This window comes from Corythoichthys intestinalis, chromosome 10, assembly GCF_030265065.1.
Source record: "Corythoichthys intestinalis isolate RoL2023-P3 chromosome 10, ASM3026506v1, whole genome shotgun sequence".
NCBI lineage: Eukaryota > Metazoa > Chordata > Actinopteri > Syngnathiformes > Syngnathidae > Corythoichthys > Corythoichthys intestinalis.
Genome location: NC_080404.1, coordinates 30,091,616 through 30,116,217, shown reverse-complemented (window position 1 = coordinate 30,116,217; position 24,602 = coordinate 30,091,616). Strand labels below are relative to the sequence as shown.

General features: G+C 39.1%; 1 protein-coding gene across 1 annotated transcript in view; it reads left to right on the top strand.

Annotated features, from left to right (window-relative positions):
- The window catches only part of rgs7a (regulator of G protein signaling 7a), a 114,104-nt gene extending 92,117 nt beyond the window's left edge, over positions 1-21,987 (top strand). Inside the window, exons 13-18 of the mRNA XM_057847717.1 lie at positions 119-229; positions 4,625-4,750; positions 8,865-9,051; positions 9,253-9,342; positions 16,155-16,189; positions 20,544-21,987. Coding sequence (XP_057703700.1) covers positions 119-229; positions 4,625-4,750; positions 8,865-9,051; positions 9,253-9,342; positions 16,155-16,175 — 535 coding nt within the window. The 3' untranslated portion in view covers positions 16,176-16,189; positions 20,544-21,987. The remainder of the gene's footprint in view (positions 1-118; positions 230-4,624; positions 4,751-8,864; positions 9,052-9,252; positions 9,343-16,154; positions 16,190-20,543) is intronic.
- The last annotated feature ends 2,615 nt before the right edge of the window (positions 21,988-24,602 follow it).

Genomic DNA, 24,602 nt, shown 5'->3' with positions numbered 1-24,602 from the left:
ACCACAGTAAATCCAATAACGTCCAAAATAACACAAATCAACATTTTTAGTTCAATTTTTAAAAATACCTAGCCCTGTAGGCAATAATAACACGTCTTCTCTTCCGTATCTCTATTAGTTTGCTGGGCTACACAGAGCAGTACATAGAATACGACCCCTTCCTTACACCGCCAGATCCCTCCAACCCCTGGATATCAGATGACACCACACTGTGGGAACTGGAAGCAAGGTGGGCACAGAACAAAAAGATCTATTCACATGTATATCAAGTGTTTTTGTTGCATTGTAGCATCATGAAATCAGTATTATGCCTCAAATTTACTGGCAAACGGAAAAGAGGATCGCGACAAGTTCAAATTAGTTCAATGGAGAAGTGTTTTTTTTTAATCTGCAAAATGTACCTTTTAGGATGACAGGGAAGCTCATAATGCTTAATGACAGCTGTGACGAGCACATTACATTGTAAAATTTAAACAACAAAACAAAAAAACAATTAGCAGCTTGCAGAGGTGGGTAGTAACACATTAAATATACTCAGTTACATTTACTTGAGTAACTTTTCGAGAAAAATTTACTTCTAAGAGTAGTTTTACAAACCCATACTTTTTACTTTCACTTGGGTAGATTTGTGAAGAAAAATCGCTACTCTTACTCCGCTACTTTGGGCAACACAAGACTTCTTACATTTTTCCTCTTTATTCTACATATTAAATTCATTATTTTTTCAGCCAGTGATTTTAAGAGTAGCTCTACCAATTTCACCGATGAGATGTCGCAACAATAGTCACCACTCCATTACTACAATCAGACTCAAGCTTGCCATTGTTTGATCATGCAAGCCTGTTCAATCAAGCGTCTTTGAAACACCGTAACAAATGAAACATTTGATATAGAACGCTGCCCTCAACATGAATCGAAAGCGCAGAGTTAAAACTCTTTCCCAGTTTTTATTTGGCACCGACTGACCACGGAAAACCAGAGATATGATCCTTTTAATGTCATAATAGTAACTCTAAAGGAATTCAAACTAGGAACTATTTTCTCCACTAGGGGGCAGGGCACTCGTGCTCTTGGGATGAATAATGCTTCATTACTGGGTTTTTTTCCCTCTCTTTAATTTAGTGATTTATTTTTTTAGTTCGTTGGCTTAATGTGGTTATGTAATGGGTTATTGTACAAGATCATTGTGACAACATTTCATATAGATAAGTTTGTGCTGAGAGAAAAAAAATATATACAGTGGTGCAAATAAGTATTTTGTCAACCACCAATGGTGCAAGTTTTCCTACTTGAAAAGATTAGCGAGGCCTGTAATTGTCAACATGGGTAAACCTCAACCATGAGAGACAGAATGTGGAAAAAAAAAACAACAGAAAAGACATACAAGACCACTAATAATCTCTCTCGATCTGGGGCTCCATGCAAGATCTCACCCCGTGGCGTCAAAATGATAACAAGAACAGTGAGCAAAAATCCCAGAACCACACGGGGGGACCTACTGAATGACCTAAGGAGAGCTGGGACCGCAGGAACAAAGGCAGTCTCAGTAACACAATGCGCCGCCAGGGACTCAAATCCTGCACTGCCAGACGTGTCCCCCTGCTGAAGAAAGTACACGTCCAGGCCCGTCTGCGGTTCGCTACAGAGCATTTGGATAATCCAGAAGAGGAGTGGGAGAATGTGTTATGGTCAGATGAAACCAAAATAGAACTTTTTGGTAGAAACACAGGTTCTCCTGTTTGGAGGGGAAAGAATACTGAATTGCATCCGAAAAACACCATACCCACTGTGAAGCATGGGGGTGGAAACATCATGCTTTGGGGCTGTTTTTCTGCAAAGGGACCAGGACGACTGATCTATGTAAAGGAAAGAATGAATGGGGCCATGTATCGAAAGATTTTAAGTGAAAATCTCCTTCCATTAGCAAGGGCATTGAAGATGAGACGTGGGTGGGTCTTTCAGCATGACAATGATCCCAAACACACAGCCAGGGCAACAAAAGAGTGGCTTTGTAAGAAGCATTTCAAGGTCCTGGAGTGGCCTAGCCAGTCTCCAGATCTCAACCCCATTGAAAATCTGTGGAGGGAGTTTAAAGTCTGTGTTGCCCAACGACAGCCCCAAAACATCACTGCTCTAGAGGAGATCTGCCTGGAGGAATGGGCCAAAATACCAGCAACAGTGTGTGAAAAGCTTGTGAAGAGTTACAGAAAACGTTTGGCCTCCGTTATTGCCAACAAAGGGTACATAACAAAGTATTGAGATGAACTTTTGGTATTGACCAAATAATTATTTTCCACCATAATTTTCAAATAAATTATTTAAAAATCAAACAATGTGATTTTCTGTTTTTTTTTTTTTTCCACATTCTGTCTCTCATGGTTGAGGTTTATCCATGTTGACAATTTCAGGCCTCTCTAATATTTTTAAGAGGGAGAACTAGCACAATTAGTGATTGACTAAATACTTATTTGCCCCACTGTAATTGTTAAAAGAAAAAAAAAAAAAAAGCAGTTACTCAAAATGTTACGCATTTTTTGAGTATTCTTTTCATTTGATACTTTTTTACTTCTACTTGAGTACATTTTTTTGGATGACTACTTTTACTCTTACTTGAGTAAAATTTTGGCTACTCTACCCACCTCTGGCAGCTTGATGGTCAGTCGTATTAAAAATCTCAAAAAAAAAAAAAAAAAAAAGAATGACAAATTATTTGGTATTCTTCAAAAAATGTTATTTATTAATGGGCTCATATAAGGCTTTTAATCTTTTTTTTACGGCTCAAGACATGTTTTTTTTAGTCCAGTATGGCTCTTTCAACATTTTGGGTTGCTGACCCCTGAGTTAAAGGGTATGTAGTGCCCTGGGAAAATTTTAATATTCCATCATTTATCCATAAACGCATGCCTTTTGTATTCATATCATGCCACTTCGTGTAATTACACACAAGAAAATGAGAGAAATTTGGCTCGATTGTCAAGCTAAAACGACCGGCGCCCGAGATCTGGCAGATTGTGTGCGTGACGTCACGACAAGTGAAGAGAGTGCCACCGGCCACTAGAGAGGCAGCGCCTGTCTGCATCAATATAATTCCTTCTAGTGAGGGGAGAATTAGGGGTGTTTTGAGCTGTTTATGCTGATGCATTGTGTTCGTCCTGCACATATTCCAGGTTCCCTCATGAAGAAACACCCCTCGTTGTCAATAAAAGAGAATTCAGAATTGACAGTGAGGGGTGTTTCTTCAACAAGAAAAAGGCTCAGTGCTTTAATACTGAATGGCGGCGATGATGGCAGACAATTTCGTTTCTAGTTTCAGCGACGAATCCGACGTAGAAGGACGTAACGAATGTTCATCTAATGGTGACGAGGAGAGTTACGAAGCTTTAATCGGTGTTTTAGGTTACCAATTTGAGCCCAAACGAACGCCAATGCAGCGTAATGAAATGGTCATGGGGGGGAGCAATGACACTGATGAAACATCGGCAGCAGATCGTGTGGGAAACACCAATGATTTGTTTTGCATTTCTTTTTGTGAAGCTGATACACCGTGACTGCAAAATAAAGGAATGCATAGAATAATTATCATTTATTGCGCCTTCATAGCTTTTCGCTCTGCCAACAGACACAAATATGAATGGGATCAGAGGATTTGTTCTATATATTTTACGAACGATAATTTATACATGTGTCCAGTCCTGTATCCAATGCGTGACATTTTTTTATTATAAAAGAGTACTCACTCTGGCCATTTCGAGCTCGGCTGCTCCCCTCCTTTGCTTAGCTTTAGCCTCCTTTACCAGTCATCGTCCTCTTTCTTGATATCTCGGGACATTTAGGTGGCTGCACCTGTATGGTCAGCACCGCATCTCCTTTGAGCAGCAATCTTTTAGCAAAACCCGATTTCTCTTGTCCATAGTTCGAGAAGCTTTCAGGTGGAAAATGCTCACCACAGAAAAGCGTGCCGGAGGCTGTGTATAGAAAATTAGCCCTCTTTGCACGGACGAACTTTACCCATTGTCTGTGTAGTCCAGCTTTTTTTTTTTCGCGTTCAGGAACTCATGGATACTATATTCCGATAAACAACTATTTGTACACCACATAGCACAGCAGTTTTGAACCATTTTTGTGATGTTTTGGTCAAACAAACCCCAACGCTACTCTCTCGTCGTTAAAAAACAATGGCACCTGGCTCCGCCTCGACTGTCAATCACTTGTCGTGACGTCTCCGCCCCATTCGGCTGTTTCCAGAACACTTTCGGAAATGTTCGTCATTTTCGATCTATTTTCGATAATTGCTCATTAATGTGATTGATTTTTTTGTTAACTTGATCAATATTTGTTACCTTGGCACATAACGGTTCTATTGATGTCTCACACCCCCTTTGCCGCTACATACTCTTTAAACTGTCTGTGCTGGATCAGTTGGAACAAAGACCTGGACCCACAGTGGCCCTTGAAGACTGGTTTGCTCATCCCTGTCGTAGAATGAGGACAAAAAAACACTAATAGGTGCATTGTCGAGTTTCCACAAAAAAAACAAACAAAAAAAAAAACAACACAAAAAAGGTAAATGGATAAGGGTTCACGTCACGATGTGTTCATATTTGTGTTTAATCTCTCAATCTAGTAAGGAGCCTGGCCAGCAGAGGGTAAAGAGGTGGGCTTTCGGCATTGACGAGGTTTTCAAAGACCCAGTGGGGAGGGAACAGTTCCTCAAGTTCCTCGAGTCTGAGTTCAGCTCGGAGAATCTCAGGTGGGGTATTTTTTTATATGCTCAATGAGATTTTATTAAGCCAACAGCTAATAACAAGCACCCACACACAGGAAGCAACACTACGTAATCAAAGAAGCCTCTGATTGCTGCTCATGCTTTCATCTTAAGCTAAATGCACTGTGCCCTCACGCTGAGCTTTAAATGCCTCTCATCCTACTACAAATGTTAAACCTTCATGGGGACAAGCCTTCAGTTCCTGAACGATTCCCCACAGAGGGAGTAGGAGAATATGATTAATATGCCCAGGCACATGGAAGAGACTGTGGAGGATTTAATTCACACATTTCTCTTCACATAATGAGTGTGCTCACATACATTTACAGATACAATGCGTACATACCTCTGCATTATATCAAAGGAATCCCTCATTTTTTGCCAAACTGAAGAAGGAAATGTCTGAAAAACATATCGCTATACAAAATTATGGGTTTCTAAATATATCAACGGTTATATAATAGTGTGGACACAGGAAGAAACCCTATGAGGTGAGATAGAAGTCACAGTATTCATGTTAATTGGCACAACAGCAGTAATGTGCAGGTGGCAGAGAATCCTCCGCTAATTGTTTTATTCATGGCAGCATGAATACTGCACAAGTTTTAAAGATGCACACGTTTAAACAGTCACTTATGAATAAAGCATGGGTGTGTCACAAGGCGTTTGCATTTACATCCATTCAAATACAACACACGAGACTCCTATTATAGAGCGTTTTGTGGGAATGTACCACTAAACCTTGCAGTTTATTGTTATCATTCATTACTTTTTTTCTCTACTCAAAACAATACTTTTGCGCCGATTCAGAAACAGACAATTGCTTCTGTGTTATTGAAATAACCAACAAGGAAGGACAGTTTCAACTTTGCTTTTTAATCTCTGCATGGTGCGCACTAGTTCGAACGTGTTCAATATAAAACCGTCCTACCACTACAAAACAAGTAGGAACTAATATTTACATAGGAACTAAAATGATAAAACATAAAATATTGAATATAAATGAAAACTATCACATTTGTAAAACATAAATACATAATAAACAATAAACCATATAAATAAAATAAATTGAAATTAGCCAAAACACCTTTAATTAAATAATTAGAATTATACACAAATCCTGTGTCGTAATCCTGCCATACTTTCCATGTTAATGCCCTTCTCCCTGCTTGCAGGCTGCACGGGTGCGAGGAGGACCGGTCTCCTCAGGGGTGAGGCTATCTGGCAACACCTGTGGCCCATTTTAGAGTCATTTTAAGCACAGGCCAAACACACACCTGTTGCCAGAAGATTCCAGCACAAACATGGAGGAGCCTCACTCCTGAGAAGACTACGAATCGCGAATTCTTTTCTTGTAGCGCGTTTTTCCCCTTTAGGGTGAATTTTATTTTGACACTTTTGCTTTTTAAATAAAACCTTAACCATCTCTGCAAATGGGTCCTTGGCATTTCCAGATCGTCACACAACACAACATCCTGCTTACACAAGTTTTACATTTTTGCTTTGAGATTGGGACGCATGTTGAGATACAAGCATTGTTTTGGCAGAAAAAAATAAAAAATAAAAAAATTGATAAAAATTTAAAAAAATCAAACTGTTTATTGCCCATCCCCGTTTTCCTGACAAACTGAACAAATAAAGAAAATTACACATTGTATGTGGTGGAAAACACAGACAAGACTGAAAAACCAATTTCTGCTCTTGCACCCCTCTTTAAAATAAACTGCTTTATTTTAAGCCGAAAGAACTGTTGTGTTTGATAGCACAACATGGCTATATGCTGCCATAGCAGACAAATGGCGCACAAAGCCTCCGAACAATTTTTAATTGGTCCGTTTTACCCTGGAAACCTCTGTTTACAGACGTCGCACAACCGCTTTTGTTTCAACCTAGCCATAAAAAGAAGGTAAGTAATTATATTTTTTGTAACGTGTGGGAGGGCAGGATGAGTACATAAAAAGTAAAAAAGGGAACAGACGTCCACATATGCACTTTTAATAGACAAAAATAAATAAATCCAGCTCAAACACACGTCACTCGGGAGTGCAACGAACCACGCACACATCATCACACTTGACTCCCCAAAAAGTAGGTAGCAACTGAAGAAGAAAGTGAACATACAACAAAAAGAGGCGCCACCATGTGGTGGAAACAAAGGATCACAGAAGAGCTGAGCCGAAAGGCAAAGCTCTCGATTTACCAGTCGATCTACGTTCCTACCCTCACCTATGGTCACGAGCTGTGGGTCGTGACCGAAAGGACAAGATCTCGGATACAAGCGGCCGAAATGAGTTTCCTCCGGAGGGTGTCCGGGCTCTCCCTTAGAGATAGGGTGAGAAGCTTGGTCACCTGGGAGGGACTTGGCGTCGAGCTGCTACTCCTCCGTGTTGAGAGGAGCCAGCCGAGGTGGCTCGGGCATCTGGTTAGGATGCCTCTTGGACGCCTCCCTGGAGAGGTATTCCGGGCATGTCCCACCAGCGAGAGGCACCGGGGAAGACCCATGACACGCTGGAGAGACTATGTCTCTCGGCTGGCCTGGGAACGCCTTGGGATCCCGCCGGAGGAGCTGGTTGAAGTGACTGGGGAGAGGGAAATCTGGGCTTCCCTGCTAAAGCTGCTGCCCCGCGACCCGACCGATAGATGGATGGACTTTAAAAAATTATTCACTCGCATATTTTAAACTTTTAAACAAATTACGTCACAATGAAAAATTTGGCGTCTGTAAATAAGTCACGGATATCTACCTCATAACTATCACTTAATTGTATTTTTTTTTGTTGTTGTTACTGTCGCATTTTCCCCGATATGTTAGATGATAAATAATCGATCCAAACGAATAAAAATTGAAAAATAACGTTTAAAAGGGTAAATATATGAAAAAGATAATCTCGAACACTCCTTGTTGTCTGCGATTTCTGCATCGCGACCCTTGTTATATCAACGTTTCACCCATAAAATCCCCCCAAAATCCGGCTGTGGCCATTCACAGCTGTATCTTGACACTCGGTGATCAATGCTACATGGAGTTTTTGGATCAAAACAAGGTAAGTACGTGATCATATCTCGTTAAAATCGTAGCATCTTTAATTCTGCTCTCGCATCCAGTTAGGGTTTTGCTGTTTAAAAAAATTTGTTTAAAAAAAATTAAATATGCCCTCCTTTTCAATTTTTTTCTTCCCCCCAGAAAATTAAGATTTTAAACTTTCCAATGATGTATCACACATGCATATAGGACAATTCTGAAATTTAGCCAAATTAGAGGTCTCAGAGCGGAACTTCAAGTCACCTTAGTGTTTTCCACCATGTGTATATGTATACATTTTAGACATCTTAGAAAAGTCTGCTAGTGTAATGCTAACTGCACATAATATAAAATACCATAAAGGCCAGGATTCACTGCCATTATGCCATTTTTTGTGGTATTATATCCAGTTTCTGGGTTTGGTCATTACATATGGTTCAACACATAAAACAGATTCCATTTTTTGTCTCCTTTAGGCAGCATATATTTGAAAAACCAAACATACAACATATGTAGACAGACAATAAATATAAAACAACTCAAGGCATACATACAAAAACTAATATTACTGCATCTGGTATAGAGACGTGTTTTTGTCGTCATGTAAATCTATATGTTATACTGCCTCTTGTGTCCAAAGTGTGCACACCAGAAAGTACACAATATGGTGTGTGAACACATAAATTACATTTTGTCAAAAAGAAAAGATAATTTGAGATGCAAGTGTTCCATAAGTAGCCCAACAATCTGTAAGAAATGAAGGGGAAATTTGAACACTGTGGAAACAAAAAATTCAGATACACTATACTTTGTGCAATATTCTGTTTGAAACATCTACATTGTATTTTTTTCATTGCATTTTTTTTTCAGTGTTAATGCTTGTTTTGTTAAGAATACAATTTTTTTCTCTGAAACCAAATTTTATAAAAAATAAAATAAAAAATAAAAAATTGCGTTCTTGAGTTATCCATAGCCCTTTGTACTATATGTGTTATTGTTAAGTAGCTAGCATTCTTGTTGCATTGAGGTCAGATCCTATACGCATGATCTAATTTACTAATGTCATATATTTATAAGGTTCTGGCTAGCGGTCCAGGAACTAAAAAAACGTCCCATCCGAGAAGTCCCAACTCGGGTTCAGGAGATCTGGCAGGAGTTTTTGGCTCCGGGCGCACCCAGCGCTATTAATGTGGACTCCAAGAGCTATGACAAAACCACCCAGAATGTCAAAGACCCGGGACGCTATGCCTTTGAAGATGCACAGGTATGGGACTCCCTAGTGTCTTTCTGCAGTAGTGTAGTTCCATAATGTCAAGATTAATATTACGCTCGTTGCCAGAGATCTGCTTCTGTGTCTACATTCCTGCTTACAAATGAGTCACAGCTAGGTTGCAAAGCTATTCAGCCTAAATACCATGTGACACCCGCATCTGATGTTTTTATGTATTACTGTCATGCGTTCAAGGAACACATCTACAAGCTGATGAAGAGTGATTCCTACAGCCGCTTCATTCGGTCCAGTGCCTACCAGGAGTTATTGCAGGCCAAGAAAAAGGTATAAGAATAATTATATTTAGGAATGGGTTTTGTCAACTTTTATTAAATTAAAATATAATTTACCGTATTTTTCGGACTATGAGTCGCAGTTCTTTTCATAGTTTGGCTGAGGGTGCAACTTATACTCAGGAGCGACTTATGTGTGAAATTATTAACACATTATGATCTCATTTCACATGTTATTTTGGTGTTTTGGAGAGACACTGATGGTTTGGTAGACACTGATGGTTTAGTAAACTTGTTAGCATGTTCTTTATGCTACAGTTATCTGAATAACTCTTAATAGCTATGGTATGGCCATGTTCGCGTTCTGCCTTTGGCAATGTGTGTTCAATTGTATTATTGACTTTTTTATATTGAAATGCATGCTTTTAGTTTGTGGCACTTTCACGCCCACGTGGGGGCGCACTCACACTTGTTTACGCGAAGAAGAGCGCTCACACGCCAGAAGAAGACTGACAGCTACACAGCGTCTCTGAGCGAGTGGGTGAGAGCGAGAGCGAGAGAGAGAGAGAGAGAGAGAGAGAGAGAGAGAGAGACAGAGACAGAGAGAGAGACGACTGCGAACTTACGTTCATTGTTTATGCTTGTAAAATATCTCAACAGAGGCAATGCCTGTGTGTATCATCTTTTCTGTTGTTGTTGTGTGTTTTCCACCCGCGATCGGACACTTAGAGCCAGTTGTGTGGTTGTTTGAACAATGTGCTAATGCTAGCGAACGCATGCTAACCGTTTGTGTCATTGCTGTAATAGCACCTAATTATTATTTATTTACGTTGATGCGAACCTGTTTGGTATCGAGGATGAAATTGATTCAGCAAATAATATGGACGTCCAGCATCGTCATTTGGGAGTTTAGCTCGCTGTATAGCCAGGACCGAGCCGTAGCGTCCTGGTGAGGACATATTCACATTTCTTTGTTCATGCACTGCACACTGTACACTTATTCAGCATGTTGTTCTCTATTGTATTTTTATATTAAATTGCCTTTCAAGATGACATATCTGTTCTATGTGTTGGATTTTATCAAGTAAATTTCACCCAAAAATGCGACTTATACTCCGGTGCGACTTATATATATGGTTTTTTTCTCTTCGTTGGGCATTTTATGGCTAGTTTGACTTATACTTAGGTGCGACTTGTAGGCTGAAAAATACGGTAAACTAAATATCCAAATTTGAAAGCCACATTTTTCTTCCATTTCCCTTTTATCAATACACAAATTGTTTTAAGGTAGATATGCATTTCTTTCATAATTCAAATAGTTTCCAAGAGTCCTAACCAAAGACAAATGAGCCAAAAGCAATTGTTAACAAAGTGATGTGTTGCAATTAGATATATGGCTTCCACTTGAGGAAGTGAAACATTGTAGAGTTTTTTGGGGGGCGCTAACACTCGCAAATAACTTACACTTGTAGAGGCAGCGCTGATTACACTTGTCCAACACCCCCACTGCACTGACAAGTAAACCAAATAATCAGGTGCTTGTTATCAGAAAGGTTTTCTTTACACTATTTTGTTTATCAAATAAAATTCATTGCTTTTCTTATGGCTTTGCATTTACAGTGTAGTTGATAAAAAACAATCATTTCAGAGTTCAGAGTTCAGAGTCTGCAAGTTAATCAAATCCACTAGTTACTTTTCATTTAATTTCTCATGATACATCTATTGACACACTCAAACATGAAGGTTTCAGTAGATGCTCAGGACCACACTGTTTTGCTGCATTCTCATTCTTCATCTTTGCTGGACACACTGAAAACTGCTCTCCTGGTACATGCAGTCACGCTTTTTCAAAGTGTGTTGGATCATACTTTAAACCCGCTCCCGCTAATCCTCTATATACTGAGCCAGTGTGGACGTGGAGGTGCTGTCGCTTGTACTTGCACGGTTGCAAGGTCAGTGTAGAATATTGTACCAGTACCACATATGAAAACATGCGTACTTTTGCGTGCAAAAATGGAAAAGTAGCCATACACACATCTACATACAAACGTCTGGTAAGATAGAAACTAACACACATTAAGATTAGGCAATAGACTTGCAAATATTAATATCACTCATGTATTGATGTTCAATATCTAATGTCATAGCCACATTTACCTAGCAATGACAATGTACTTTTGTGGGTGCCAACAGTTTGGCTGCTGCATAACAACAGTGGACTGACCTCGTGCAAATTACAGCAAAGGTCTTCTTAAGCTTAGTGAAATGTTTATGTTGGCGCTAGTTTTTTGCCGTCTGATAGCGGCGGACCTGATGACTTCCTTCAACTGATTTGGGGACCATTTAAATTCTAGTGCTAGCTCAAACGTCACAAGTGCTACAGTGCCTTGCAAAAGTATTCGGCCCCCTTGAATCTTGCAACCTTTCGCCACATTTCAGGCTTCAAACATAAAGATATGAAATTTAATTTTTTTGACAAGAATCAACAACAAGTGGGACACAATCGTGAAGTGGAACAACATTTATTGGATAATTTAAACTTTTTTAACAAATAAAAAAACTGAAAAGTGGGGCGTGCAATATTATTCGGCCCCTTTACTTTCAGTGCAGCAAACTCACTCCAGAAGTTCAGTGAGGATCTCTGAATGATCCAGTGTTGTCCTATATGACCGATGATGATAAATAGAATCCACCTGTGTGTAATCAAGTCTCCGTATAAATGCACCTGCTCTGTGATAGTCTCAGGGTTCTGTTTAAAGTGCAGAGAGCATTATGAAAACCAAGGAACACACCAGGCAGGTCCGAGATACTGTTGTGGAGAAGTTTAAAGCCGGATTTGGATACAAAAAGATTTCCCAAGCTTTAAACATCTCAAGGAGCACTGTGCAAGCCATCATATTGAAATGGAAGGAGCATCAGACCACTGCAAATCTACCAAGACCCGGCCGTCCTTCCAAACTTTCTTCTCAAACAAGGAGAAAACTGATCAGAGATGCAGCCAAGAGGCCCATGATCACTCTGGATGAACTGCAGAGATCTACAGCTGAGGTGGGAGAGTCTGTCCATAGGACAACAATCAGTCGTACACTGCACAAATCTGGCCTTTATGGAAGAGTGGCAAGAAGAAAGCCATTTCTCAAAGATATCCATAAAAAGTCTCGTTTAAAGTTTGCCACAAGCCACCTGGGAGACACACCAAACATGTGGAAGAAGGTGCTCTGGTCAGATGAAACCAAAATTGAACTTTTTGGCCACAATGCAAAACGATATGTTTGGCGTAAAAGCAACACAGCTCATCACCCTGAACACACCATCCCCACTGTCAAACATGGTGGTGGCAGCATCATGGTTTGGGCCTGCTTTTCTTCAGCAGGGACAGGGAAGATGGTTAAAATTGACGGGAAGATGGATGCAGCCAAATACAGGAAAATTCTGGAAGAAAACCTGTTGGTATCTGTACAAGACCTGAGACTGGGACGGAGATTTATCTTCCAACAGGACAATGATCCAAAACATAAAGCCAAATCTATCTGCTGTTCACAATCACTCTCCATCCAACCTCACTGAGCTCGAGCTGTTTTGCAAGGAAGAATGGGCAAGAATGTCAGTCTCTCGATGTGCAAAACTGATAGAAACATACCCCAAGTGACTTGCAGCTGTAATTGGAGCAAAAGGTGGCGCTACAAAGTATTAACGCAAGGGGGCCGAATAATATTGCACGCCCCACTTTTCAGTTTTTTATTTGTTAAAAAAAGTTTAAATTATCCAATAAATTTTGTTCCACTTCACAATTGTGTCCCACTTGTTGTTGGTTCTTGACAAAAAAATTAAAATTTTATATCTTTATGTTTGAAGCCTGAAATGTGGCGAAAGGTTGCAAGGTTCAAGGGGGCCGAATACTTTTGCAAGGCACTGTATATTTGATTATTTTTTGCATTTAAAAAATGAAATGTTCTGGTCTGTTTTTCAGACTGTTTTGCATGAAAAAAATGAATGATTCAAAAATAAAATAGACACATTACCAAGCACAACAACAAAACTTACTCACTTCACTTGACTATGGCCAGTCTAGAAAATGAACCGAAATGGCTTGCTGACATGTGCATTCTTACCTTCATTCAAACAGGTAAGACATTCACATTGCTGCCTTGGATGCCAAGAACAGCAGAACAAGGCAAAATAAAAGCAAGGGGGAAAACCTATTAAATTGAATAACATGTTGGAGAGAGTAAATAAAATAAAACAATACACAAGAATGAAATATAACAAGACAAAATTTTTAAATTTCCCTAATTTCCCGAATATAAGGCGCACCCGTGTATAATGCGCACCCCAAATTTACTTGTAAAATCTAGGGAAAATTATTGTACCCATTTATAACGCGCACCCTAATTCTAGCACCAATAAATAGAAGAATACAAGAAAACAGAGCTCGTGTACAGATACAGAAATGTCATTTTACTGACTGGTGAAACACAGCACAAGCATAGCACATTGGTAGTTCAAAACATTACGATAAACTAACAATATTTACGGTAATAATATGATTTGACATCTTCTCCAACTTACCAGAATCTAGGAGAAAACAAAACAGATGTGACTTTTCTTTTAAAGGCTGCTGTATAACTTGCTCGTTTTAACATGATGAATAAAGGTTTCTTCCATGCATTGATATGGTAAAATGGAAGTGAGAACGTAAGTCGGAAATCTGTGAGAGCTCATCGCTGTCGACAAGACAGTAACAATAGGAACTATTGTTATTTGGGTTTGAGTTTCCCGTGGGACAGATACTGTGCTTACGTTTGTTATGGTCCGAGTTGCGGAGCTGCAATAAACGTTGACTCAAATGAGTTCAAGAAACTTAATTCTGTGCTTTATGAAGAGTGAAAAAAGCAGAATTTAACACAGACGAAATAATTCGGCCGATCAAAGTGAAGTATTACCGAAACAAAATGGTGAGGGCACGTACCGTAATGGTCGGCAACAGAACGCCGCATATGTTTCTTCAACACAATGTGGCCGTGTCATGAAAAAAAATCGGTTTATATAATATATATGTATATGTATATATATTAGGGCTGTCAAAATTATCGCGTTAACGCGCGGTAATTAATTTTTTTAATTAATCACGTTAAAATATTTGACGCAATTAACGCACACGTCCCGCTCAGAAAGTATTCTGTCTTTTGGTAAGTTTTACAGCAAGGCTTTTTGTGCTGTCCAACAGTGAACTCTTGTGGTCGCTTTGCGACATGGTTTATTGTTTTCTTGCCAGTTCATTATGGCTGCACGACGTCTCGGGCTGATAATGTTGTGCTTATATGATCCTTGGACAAGATTTGTCCGTAAGTATGGTTGTTGTAAAGAATGTACATATTATGTTAATAAGCGAAATGTTATATTTTTTGTATGAGACGCTTTTTGTTTATGTTTAGTGAACCTGTATAGCGTGCTAAGCTAACGTTGTAATGCAATGCTTGTGTACTTTTTTTTTTTGTAGTTTTACGACGGTCTAAAGAGGACAATGGTTTGAGGCCATTTTATTAATAAATCAGATGAAAAAGGAAGAAGTCCTATTATTAAGGAGTCGTTCACTAGCTGTCTAGCTTTGGAAAAAGTAGACGCTTCAGAGTGAGGACAGCATAGACAGATTTAAATGACAGTAGAGTGAAATGCCCACTACAGTCCTTATGTACCGTATGTTGAATGTATATATATATCCATCTTGTGTCTTATCTTTCCATTCCAACAATTTATTTTACAGAATTTATATATAATTTACAGAAAAATATGGCATATTTTATAGATGGTTTGAATTGCGATTAATTGCGATTAATTACGATTAATTAATTTTTAAGCTGTAATTAACTCGATTAAAAATTTTAATCGTTTGACAGCCCTAATATATTTATTTATTTATTTCTGTCTCCATCCTCCATGTACCCGTTTAAAATGTGCACCATGATTTTGCGAGTTGATTTTGGGGGAAAAAAATGTGCGTTATATTCGGGAAATTACGGTAATATTGGTCCATAAGTCATTCCCCTTGTCCCCCATTGGATCTTTTCCTGAAGTCTCTGTTCCTGCTTCTGATAAAATGGCCTTTTAGTTGGCACACCACCTATATTATTGGCTTGCGCTTTGGCAGATTGCAAATGCATCTCCCTGTAAACAGAGAAGTTTATTTTGCCTTGTCGAACAGTTGCCAGCAATGAAAAAGTACCTATTGGTCACGGTTTTCTCTATCTTCCCGAACAAAGCAAAGCAGGGCGTCTTTTCTCTGTGGAATCCTTTCAACCAACTGATCCTGTCTCAGTATCGTGGAAAAACAACTCTGAGGTTCATGGGGAGTTCAGTGTGAGTGGCATGATGTAGACAGCTCTCTGTGTGCAGAAAATTATATTTGTGTCACCTATAACAATCGCAAAGGACAGCCGTGAACTAGTAGGAGTTGCTGAAACGTGTACAGCTCAGGTCAAAGCAAAGGACGAAGCAAACAAAAGAGGCAACCACGCGTCAGTCATACCAATGAGGTGCACCAGGAGCATAAAAGCCGAGCATTAATAGACTTTTCTTTCAGGTGGGGATGACGGAGCGCTTTATCAGGCCTCCTCGTCTGGCTTGTAGACCACAATGAAGAATAGCATTGAATTGTGAAGCTGTTGTCATAAGATTAATCAGTCTGCGCTCCTAATTAGTCTGAGATTCTACCTTATATCCCGGCAAAGAGAATGTTGCCACTGGGTTTTGAAATGAGTACAAATTCTACCAATTAGACATTTTTTGTCGATTTGCAAAATAAAAGTGATACTTGTCAATGTGTATGCTGTCTTAACTTGTGTTTTGCATTTTCTTCCCTGACAGAAGAGCAAGAACCTCTTCTGAAAGCTGTTTTCCAGGTAAGGGCTAATCCACAATGTCCAGGTATGTCCATACATTTTCTATAGGGCTAGTGAGCTGTAGTGTATGCCTGCTTGACTTTGGATGAAAGGCATGATCAGCTTGGACTAGTTTTCAGCCAATCACAGGCCACTTATAGACAAAGTTAAATGGAAAAAAAAAAGTCCAACAATATTTTGAGTCAAAACCTTATTGTTTTGATAAGGCAAAAACTAAAGATGTCCCGATCGATCGGTCGATCGGGTCCGATCACGTCATTTTCAAAGTATCGGAATTGGCAAAAAAATATCGGACATGCCTTTTTTTTAATATATATATATATTTTTTATTTAAATCGTTTTCTAATTGTATTTAACGTTACAGACAAAATGTCTTACACTCATCCAGAGTAGTTTTGGCTTAAAGTAGGGCTATCAAATTTATTGCGTTAACGGCGGTAATTAATTTTTTAAAATTAATCACATTAAGTAATTAACGCATGCGCTACACGACCCACTCACGCATTGTCGCGTTCAATCTATAAAGACGCTGTTATACCCATAGATAGCGCTAAAAGGCAGCGTATAATGAGTAGAGAGAATTTTGACAGTCTTTGGAGCCATTTTTTATGTGGCTGAAGCCTTACAATACCTCTCTCAGCAATTGAATATAACGTGGGAATGTGGGGAAGAAAGGTAGTAGTTGATCATTTCTTAACACCCTATGTTCTTTCCCAACGCAGAGAAGATATATCAATTGGTAGCCCTACGCACAGTCATGGTTGCACTTCCCATCATGCATTTGGGCAGAAGTTAAATGGCTGCAGTATCATTTACTGAAAGCTCAACAAGTACACTAGATGGCAATATTTAATCACAATATACAAAGTCACATTTATCCTTTAAGTATTACAAGTCTTTCTATCCGTGGATCCCTCTCACAGAAAGAATGTTAACAATGTAAATGCCACCTTGAGGATTTTGTGTCATAATAAACAAATACAGTAGTTATGTATTGTATGTTGAATGTATATATTCATCCGAGTTGTATTCATTTTTTTCTTAATGCACTGCCAAAATGTATATGATCGGGAAAAATTATCGGGAATGATTGGAATTGAATCGGGAGCAAAAAAAAAAAGCAATCGGATCGGGAAATATCGGGATGAATGAATGAATGAATGAATGAATTTATTGTCATTGTCATCATCATCATCAAATCATCATAAACAAAAAATCATCAAAAAAGAAATCATTAACAGTCGGCAGATACTCAAACTAAAACGATCGGGATCGGATCGGGAGCAAAAAAACATGATCGGAACAACCCTAGCAAAAACACATTACATAAACTACTTCTCATAATCGTGTAAGTCAACACAGGTGACACAGCGGTAGAGTGGTTAGCACGTCTGCCTCACAGTTCTGAGATCAAGAGTTCAACTTGGGCTCTGGTCTCCCTGTGTGGAGTTTGCATGTTCTCTCCATGTTGCGTGGGTTTTTTACCCAGGCACTCAGATTTCCTCCCAGTTCCACATGGTAGGCGGATTGCTTCAAATTGTCCGTAGGTATAAGTGTGTGTGAATAGTTGGTTTTCTCACTGTGCCCTGCGATTGGCTGCCAACCAATTCAGGGTGCACCCCGCCTAATACTCATAGTTGGCACCAGCACCCCTACGACCCTTGTGAGGATAAGTGGAATGGAAGATGAATGAATGTGGTCAAACACAAGAACAAGATCATAATAGTCACATTGCAGTGAGGTGGTAAATTATCAATACTTAATGTATTTCTGTCATAGACTTCATAATATATCGACGGGGCGCGGGGCTGATTCATAGGGGGCCTATCTCCCTCAAAGCTGATCAAGTGGAAACACAGAGAGCTTTTAACGTTGAAAATTCTTGTGAATAAATGCGTAAATCCCTGAATTCTTTTATGGATATGGACGTGAAACAGTCTCGATTCTTGGTTAAAAGCAGAAAAAAATGGGCAGTTAGCATTTATTTGACGTAAATATGTCCAATGTGCTGCTAGTCTTTAAGCCACTGTGGTGCTGCCTTATCACCACAAAGAGCTTTTTACATTGAAAATTCTTGTGAATAAATGCTTAAATCCCTGAATTCTTTATAGATATGGATGTAAAACAGTCTCAATTCTTGGTTAAAGCAGAAAAAACAAACAAAACAAAACAAAAAACAAAAAAAAACGGACAGTTAGCATTTATTTTACGTAAATATGTCAAATGTGCTGCTAGTCTTGAAGCCACTTATCACCACAAAGAGCTTTTTACTTTGAAAATTCTTGTGAATAAATGCTTAAATCCCTGAATTCTTTATAGATATGGATGTAAAACAGTCTCGATTCTTGGTTAAAAGCAAAAAAAAAAAAAAAAAAAAAAAAAAAAGCATTTATTTTACGTAAATATGTCAAATGTGCTGCTAGTCTTTTAAGCCACAGTGGCGCCACCTCATCACCACAAACAGCTTTTTACGTTGAAAATTCTTGTGACAAAATGCTTAAATTCCTGAATTCTTTATAGATATGAATGTTAAACAGCCTCGATTCTTGGTTAAAAGCCAAAAAAAACGGGCAGTTAGCATTTATTTTACGTAAACATGTCGAATGTGCTGCTAGTCTTTAAGCCACTGTGGCACCGTCTTATCACCACAAAGAGCTTTTTACGTTGATAATTTTTGTGAATAGATGCTTAAATTCCTGAATTCTTTATAGATATGGATGTAAAACAGTCTCAATTCTTGGTTAAAAGCCAAAAAAAAACCAGGCAGTTAGCATTTATTTTACGTAAATATTGCAAATTATAACGCCAATGCTGTAGCGGCTAATTTCTCGTTTCAAAATGCATGCATGGTACAAAAAATATAGTAATTACCTTGAATCCTCAAACAAATCACTCCTGAGACAATCCTTCCTGTTTGTATGCGGTACACCTTTCGTACTTTTTCAACCTAAATCCAGCGTTCGATCGCTGCATGCGTGTTTGAGAATAACTCCTCTTGATGTTGGGTGTGGGTAGGCCCCCAATTTGACTGTGTGGCGCAATGTCAGAGGGATTGACCCGTCAATATAATTATTAAGCCTATGCAGAGGTTGCGCTAGACTTTTTCGTTGTCTGTCATTTTGACTGACAGGGTCATAAAAATCTGGTCATCATCTATTTTTACCCGTCACTTAAATTTTTAAAATGATGATAATGACATTGTGGTGACCCTTTGTTTGGCATAATTCACCTTTCGTACTTGTGTGTCCATTTGGCCGAGCGCGTTAGCAGCTACGACACAGTCACGTGACAGAGACACTTAAGAGCCGCGTGCGTTCCGGCTTGAATAGAGTTCACAGAGAGCAGCAGAACGACAGCGGCTGGACATAGCAATTCGAGCTAACAAGACTCTTAACATTGCATACCGCTTCAACATATTCAATAGTATTCATTCATAGTTTTCATTCATTTTAAATTAATATTCTGTCCGAACAAGCTTAACAGAGAATCCACACCGTGCCATCACACATCAAGCAGATGAATATGTAACTTTTTCTCCGCAGTGACAAAAACAGCTGACTGTGGCCCCAGTAGCTAGGCTACGTATGGAACAATGAAATTAACAGTTCACCTGCTGTGGCCTGAACGGAGTCTTACACCTTCCTCCTGGTGCTCATGGACTTGAATTGCGTGCCCGCTTGTGCAGTCCTTGTTTTTTCACCTCTTTTATCAACACCATCGTCGTTTTGGGGCTTTTTGAAGAAACTTCGGACACTCAGTTGCCTTGACATTTTTCCGAGTAAGGCCAATGACGCCATGCATCAAGAGAGACAATAGCTAATTAATATGCTCACTCGCCACCCTGTGGTCTGGGGTGTGAATTGCAACCTGTCAAAATGACAGGTGGACTTCAGTTTTTTCCGTCACCGTTTTAAAAAATCGGTCAACGACGGAAAATATTTGGTTAACGCGACCCCTGAGCCTATGTTACTGTACTTGCGCTTTACCACTCGATATTGCTAAATAATAAATACGTTTTTATGAATTTTTGACACAGCTCATGCACTTAATCTTATAAAATGGTGCCGGTGTAACACCCCCAAAGATACATGACAACCATAAAAAAAAAGAGCAACAGAGTAGGCAGATATTTTATACTTAAAAAGTATATAATTGTCAAATCAGTAGCATTTTGTAGAGATAATTAACATTGTGATTTAATAACAATTTCTATAACACCTTTCCAAACAGTGCATTAATTATTCCTTCCTGTAGAGACAACTAACATTGCGCTTTAATAACAATTTCTATAACGCCTTTCCAAACAGTGCATTAATTATTCCTTCCCATATCTTTGCATTTCTTTCCACTATAGGAAAGGATCATCAGGATTCAAGTGGCGGACAGTCGTGTGCCATCATGCTTAAAAACAACAACGAAAATAAATCAATGCCATTTCTTCCTCTCTCTCTCTGGGACATGGAGAGCAGCCATGACATCTCGCCATCACCATTGTCTATCGGCCCAGATGGGTGAATAGGGAGCCGGGCCCAATCTGTCTGTCTCTCATCCACCAGCCGTTGCACGTCCACGGAGACAAGGATGCTCCTTCTCCTCTTCTTATAGTAACGGACATTATAGGATTACTTTGAAAAAAATAAAAAATAAAAAAAATAAAAATAAAGAGGTAACCTGGCTGGACTTGTGAGGGATGCGAAAAAAGCCAAATCCAGTTCTGTTCCTGAGCTTCTCATCCACACTGCTGGATCTCTTCCGGCAAACAAATGATGTCAGAAAGAGAGAAAAAGAAAAAAGAGGAAGAAGTTAATAAAACTTACACACAGAAAATAAATAAGCTTCAAATGATAAATTTAGCGTCATTGCTTTACATGATGACATCAGAGAACCTTTGTCACATTATGGGAAAGTGTTGTTCAGAATGAATATAAAAAATATATATACATACATACACCAATATTACTATGATTGTTTAGTGTGAATTTATTTAGTTTTGCATTATTTTGTTGCACTACAATAATCGGCACTTAATTGGTTTCCATTGCACCTGTAAGTCACATCCAAACCTCGAAGAGGATACTGTCTGCCGTATTGTACAACGTAACGTTTTTTTTCCCTCCCTGCATTTATTTTTATACCATATTTAAAGACACTTTTACTTACTTGTACTATTAAAGTCGGCCCTCTGTCTGTAATTGTTGCTCGTCTGTGGGGATTCTCAGTCGCCCAGCATGCAGTGACTTGGAGGATACAAGCGTACTTGATCTTTCAACCACTAGAGGGGGATAGTTTATTTTCCAAAAGAAGTGAGGCTAAGCAGTATTCAAAGAATGGATGGATTGAAAGAAATGGGCTTCAGCAAATAGAAGAGAATAATCCATCATGGTGCTGTGACCAAGATTGGTTCGCACAGTTTGAGTATAGTTCACATGGAATTATTCATCTCATTTTTGTTCCCCTCTTTGTTTTGTCACTGAAGACAACTGCTCATTTTCTTTCTTGTCGTTTCTTTCTTTAAAAAAAAAAAAAAAAAAAAAAATCCCCACATTTATTAATTTTACATGAATAGAACTTTGCATTTTAAGTTTTTGCTTTTTGTGTATATTGTTTTCTATATTCCGAATTTGTCATTTTCAGGGTAGGTTTCTTTTTCTATTTGCAGTCTTTTTAAAAGGAAAAAAAAAAAAAAATATATATATATATATATTAGGGCTGTCAAACGATTAAAATGTTTAATCGAGTTAATTACAGCTTAAAAATTAATTAATCGTAATTAATCGCAATTAATCGCAATTCAAACCATCTCTAAAATATGCCATATTTTTCTGTAAATTATATATATATATATATATATATATATATATATATATATATATATACTAAATTGTTTTCAGTATATACTGCTCCAAAAAGAATAAAGGAAACATTGAAATGTTTAAGTGTTACCTTTATAGTAGTCCCCCCCTTCGTCTTAATTTTCCTTTAGTCAGCATTTATTCTATTTTATTTGCAGTACTCCTTTAACATTTTCTTCTTTCCACAAGATGTGTAGCAAATTTAGCTGTTTTTACCGATTATGATTAAATCAATCCACTTAATTACTGAATTGAATAATTGATTAATAAGTCACCTAAGACGACAATGTTAATTTTGCATTTAACTACGAGTGGGAACCTCTTGGTACCTCACGATACGATACGGTTTGCTCACAATAACGATGATCTGACGATACAACGATTATTGATACATTGGTCAGGAAATCATTCTAGGATATTCTAAAAACAACCAGGCCCGGATCTAGGTTTACCCACCAGAGTGGGCACTAAGAAATCTTGAGGGGGCACCCCCGAAGCAGCCTTTTTTTTTTAACCCTCTGCATTTCTCTGGGCCTGGGACCGGTGCAAGTAGGACACAAGCTTGTGTCCCGTTGAGGCTGCATTGATTTTTGGGGGGTTTATTTGTTTTTTGTTGTTGTTTTGTTTTTTTCCTTCATTCATCTATCTACTTATTCTCGCAGTCGGCATGATGTCACGATGACGTCATCTCGCATAGCAACGTGTTGCCATTTTGAGATGGGGGCACGCACAGGTAAACATCCGTAGACAAACGTCTGAAATTCATATATTTCAGCTGTGTTTTGCGTCTTTTTTTTCATAAAAACGTCTTAAACATGACTTATTATTATCACGAGTCACTGCCGACAGACGCGAGGAGGCAATGCAACTTAAAATTAGCGTGGCCTGCAAATCTGCACATACAAAGTCGCAGCTGATAGCTGGATAAACAATCCAAAGGAATTGCCTGCAGTGGAATTCGGAAACATCTACATCTACCTCATAAAGTCACCTAGTAAGATGAACTTTTTCAATTACGTGGAATATCTACTGTGTGGAACTAAGAAAACTGGTTGTATATACAGAGTGATTATTTCTGCCGTAACCGGTAATTCGCCTCCAAGCGTTATTTAGCCGTGAACACGTCACGGCAAAATAACCAATTCCCACCAGGCCAGTAGTTTATCAGAGCAGTTCACGGCAAAAGAAAAATAACGCCTTGCGACTTGTCGGTTACGGTAATAATAACCACTGTCTAGTCTATTAAATCCGAGCAGCTAATTGGGGCAAAGAAAAAAAAATAAAATAAAATCGATGAAAGTTTACTCACCAGTAATAAAATGTCGGCTGCAATTGTAAATGTGCCTGGATTTAGGTTCCCACTGGCGAGAGGTCCACGGAACTGCCGTCTTTTACTGTTCCTCGATTGATTACTTTCAGCCATTTGCTTGTCCTTTTCTTCTCACGAGGGAGAATGACGAACAAGGCCGGCCCAGCCTATACGCAGACTATACAGCTGCTTAGGGCCCCTGACCACTAGGTGGCCCCCAATCTGGCAACCTCATTTTATACGTTGTTAATAGAGCAACGTGAATAATGTGGCGTGCATTGCCGTTTATCTATGCAAAAATCCATTTTCTTGTCATTACAATTCTGGCAACCTGGGGAGTGACGTTGAACCTGCTTTGCGATGATTGGTGCTCAAAATTGCTTGGAAAATAGATGCCCGAATACGTCGAAGAGAATTTATCCTTCTGGAGCAGAGAAACGAAAAATCTGATTAATATACAAAATATGGACGTATGGGTTGGATTGCATGTTTGGATTCACATTACACTGACGAAATGGTGGGCCAAAAATATGGGCCCCTTGCCATTATTTTGCTTAGGGCCCCCAAATGGCCTGGACCAGCCCTGATGACAAACTTCAAATGCGGCTCCGAACTCTTCCTTGTGTTACAACCCGCAACACGGCAACTTTTAGTCATTCCGACGGAAAAAAAGACCGCAAATAAGACAAAAGTTCAACACGTTTGTACTACAATGCACGACAGAGCAACTGCTTGTGACTCGTGTTTTGCCCCCATTTCAATATGGCGACGTTTTGTTGTGGCTGGTGACGTCATTAATGCCCGGATGTCCGACTGCGAGAATGTGTCTGGAGGAGAGAGAGGAAGCGCGCGGATAACAAACGAGGTTGAAAAAACAGCTTGTTTTGGTAATTGCTTGTTTGGCGTGGTTGCGGCCAACAATAACCGTTAATCCTGCAATAAAAAAAGTAGGTGATACCAACTCTCCGTGTGTTTTCTATATCCAGTGCGACGCTACAATAGATATTCCAGACATTTTGATTGGGTGGGCACGACTCACATCTGGGTGGGCCGTACCCACCCCGGCCCCCCATACATCCGGCCCAGAAAACAACTAATAAACAGAAAAAGAAGCTTCTGCTGTGAATTGGAATGAGTTCATCACTAGTAGACGTCCAATCCATTTGAACTGGGAGGCTCCCACTTCAAACGGATTGAACGTCTACTCTATGGCCATCAGTAGCAGCCAATGCCAGGCAATGAGGTCATTTTG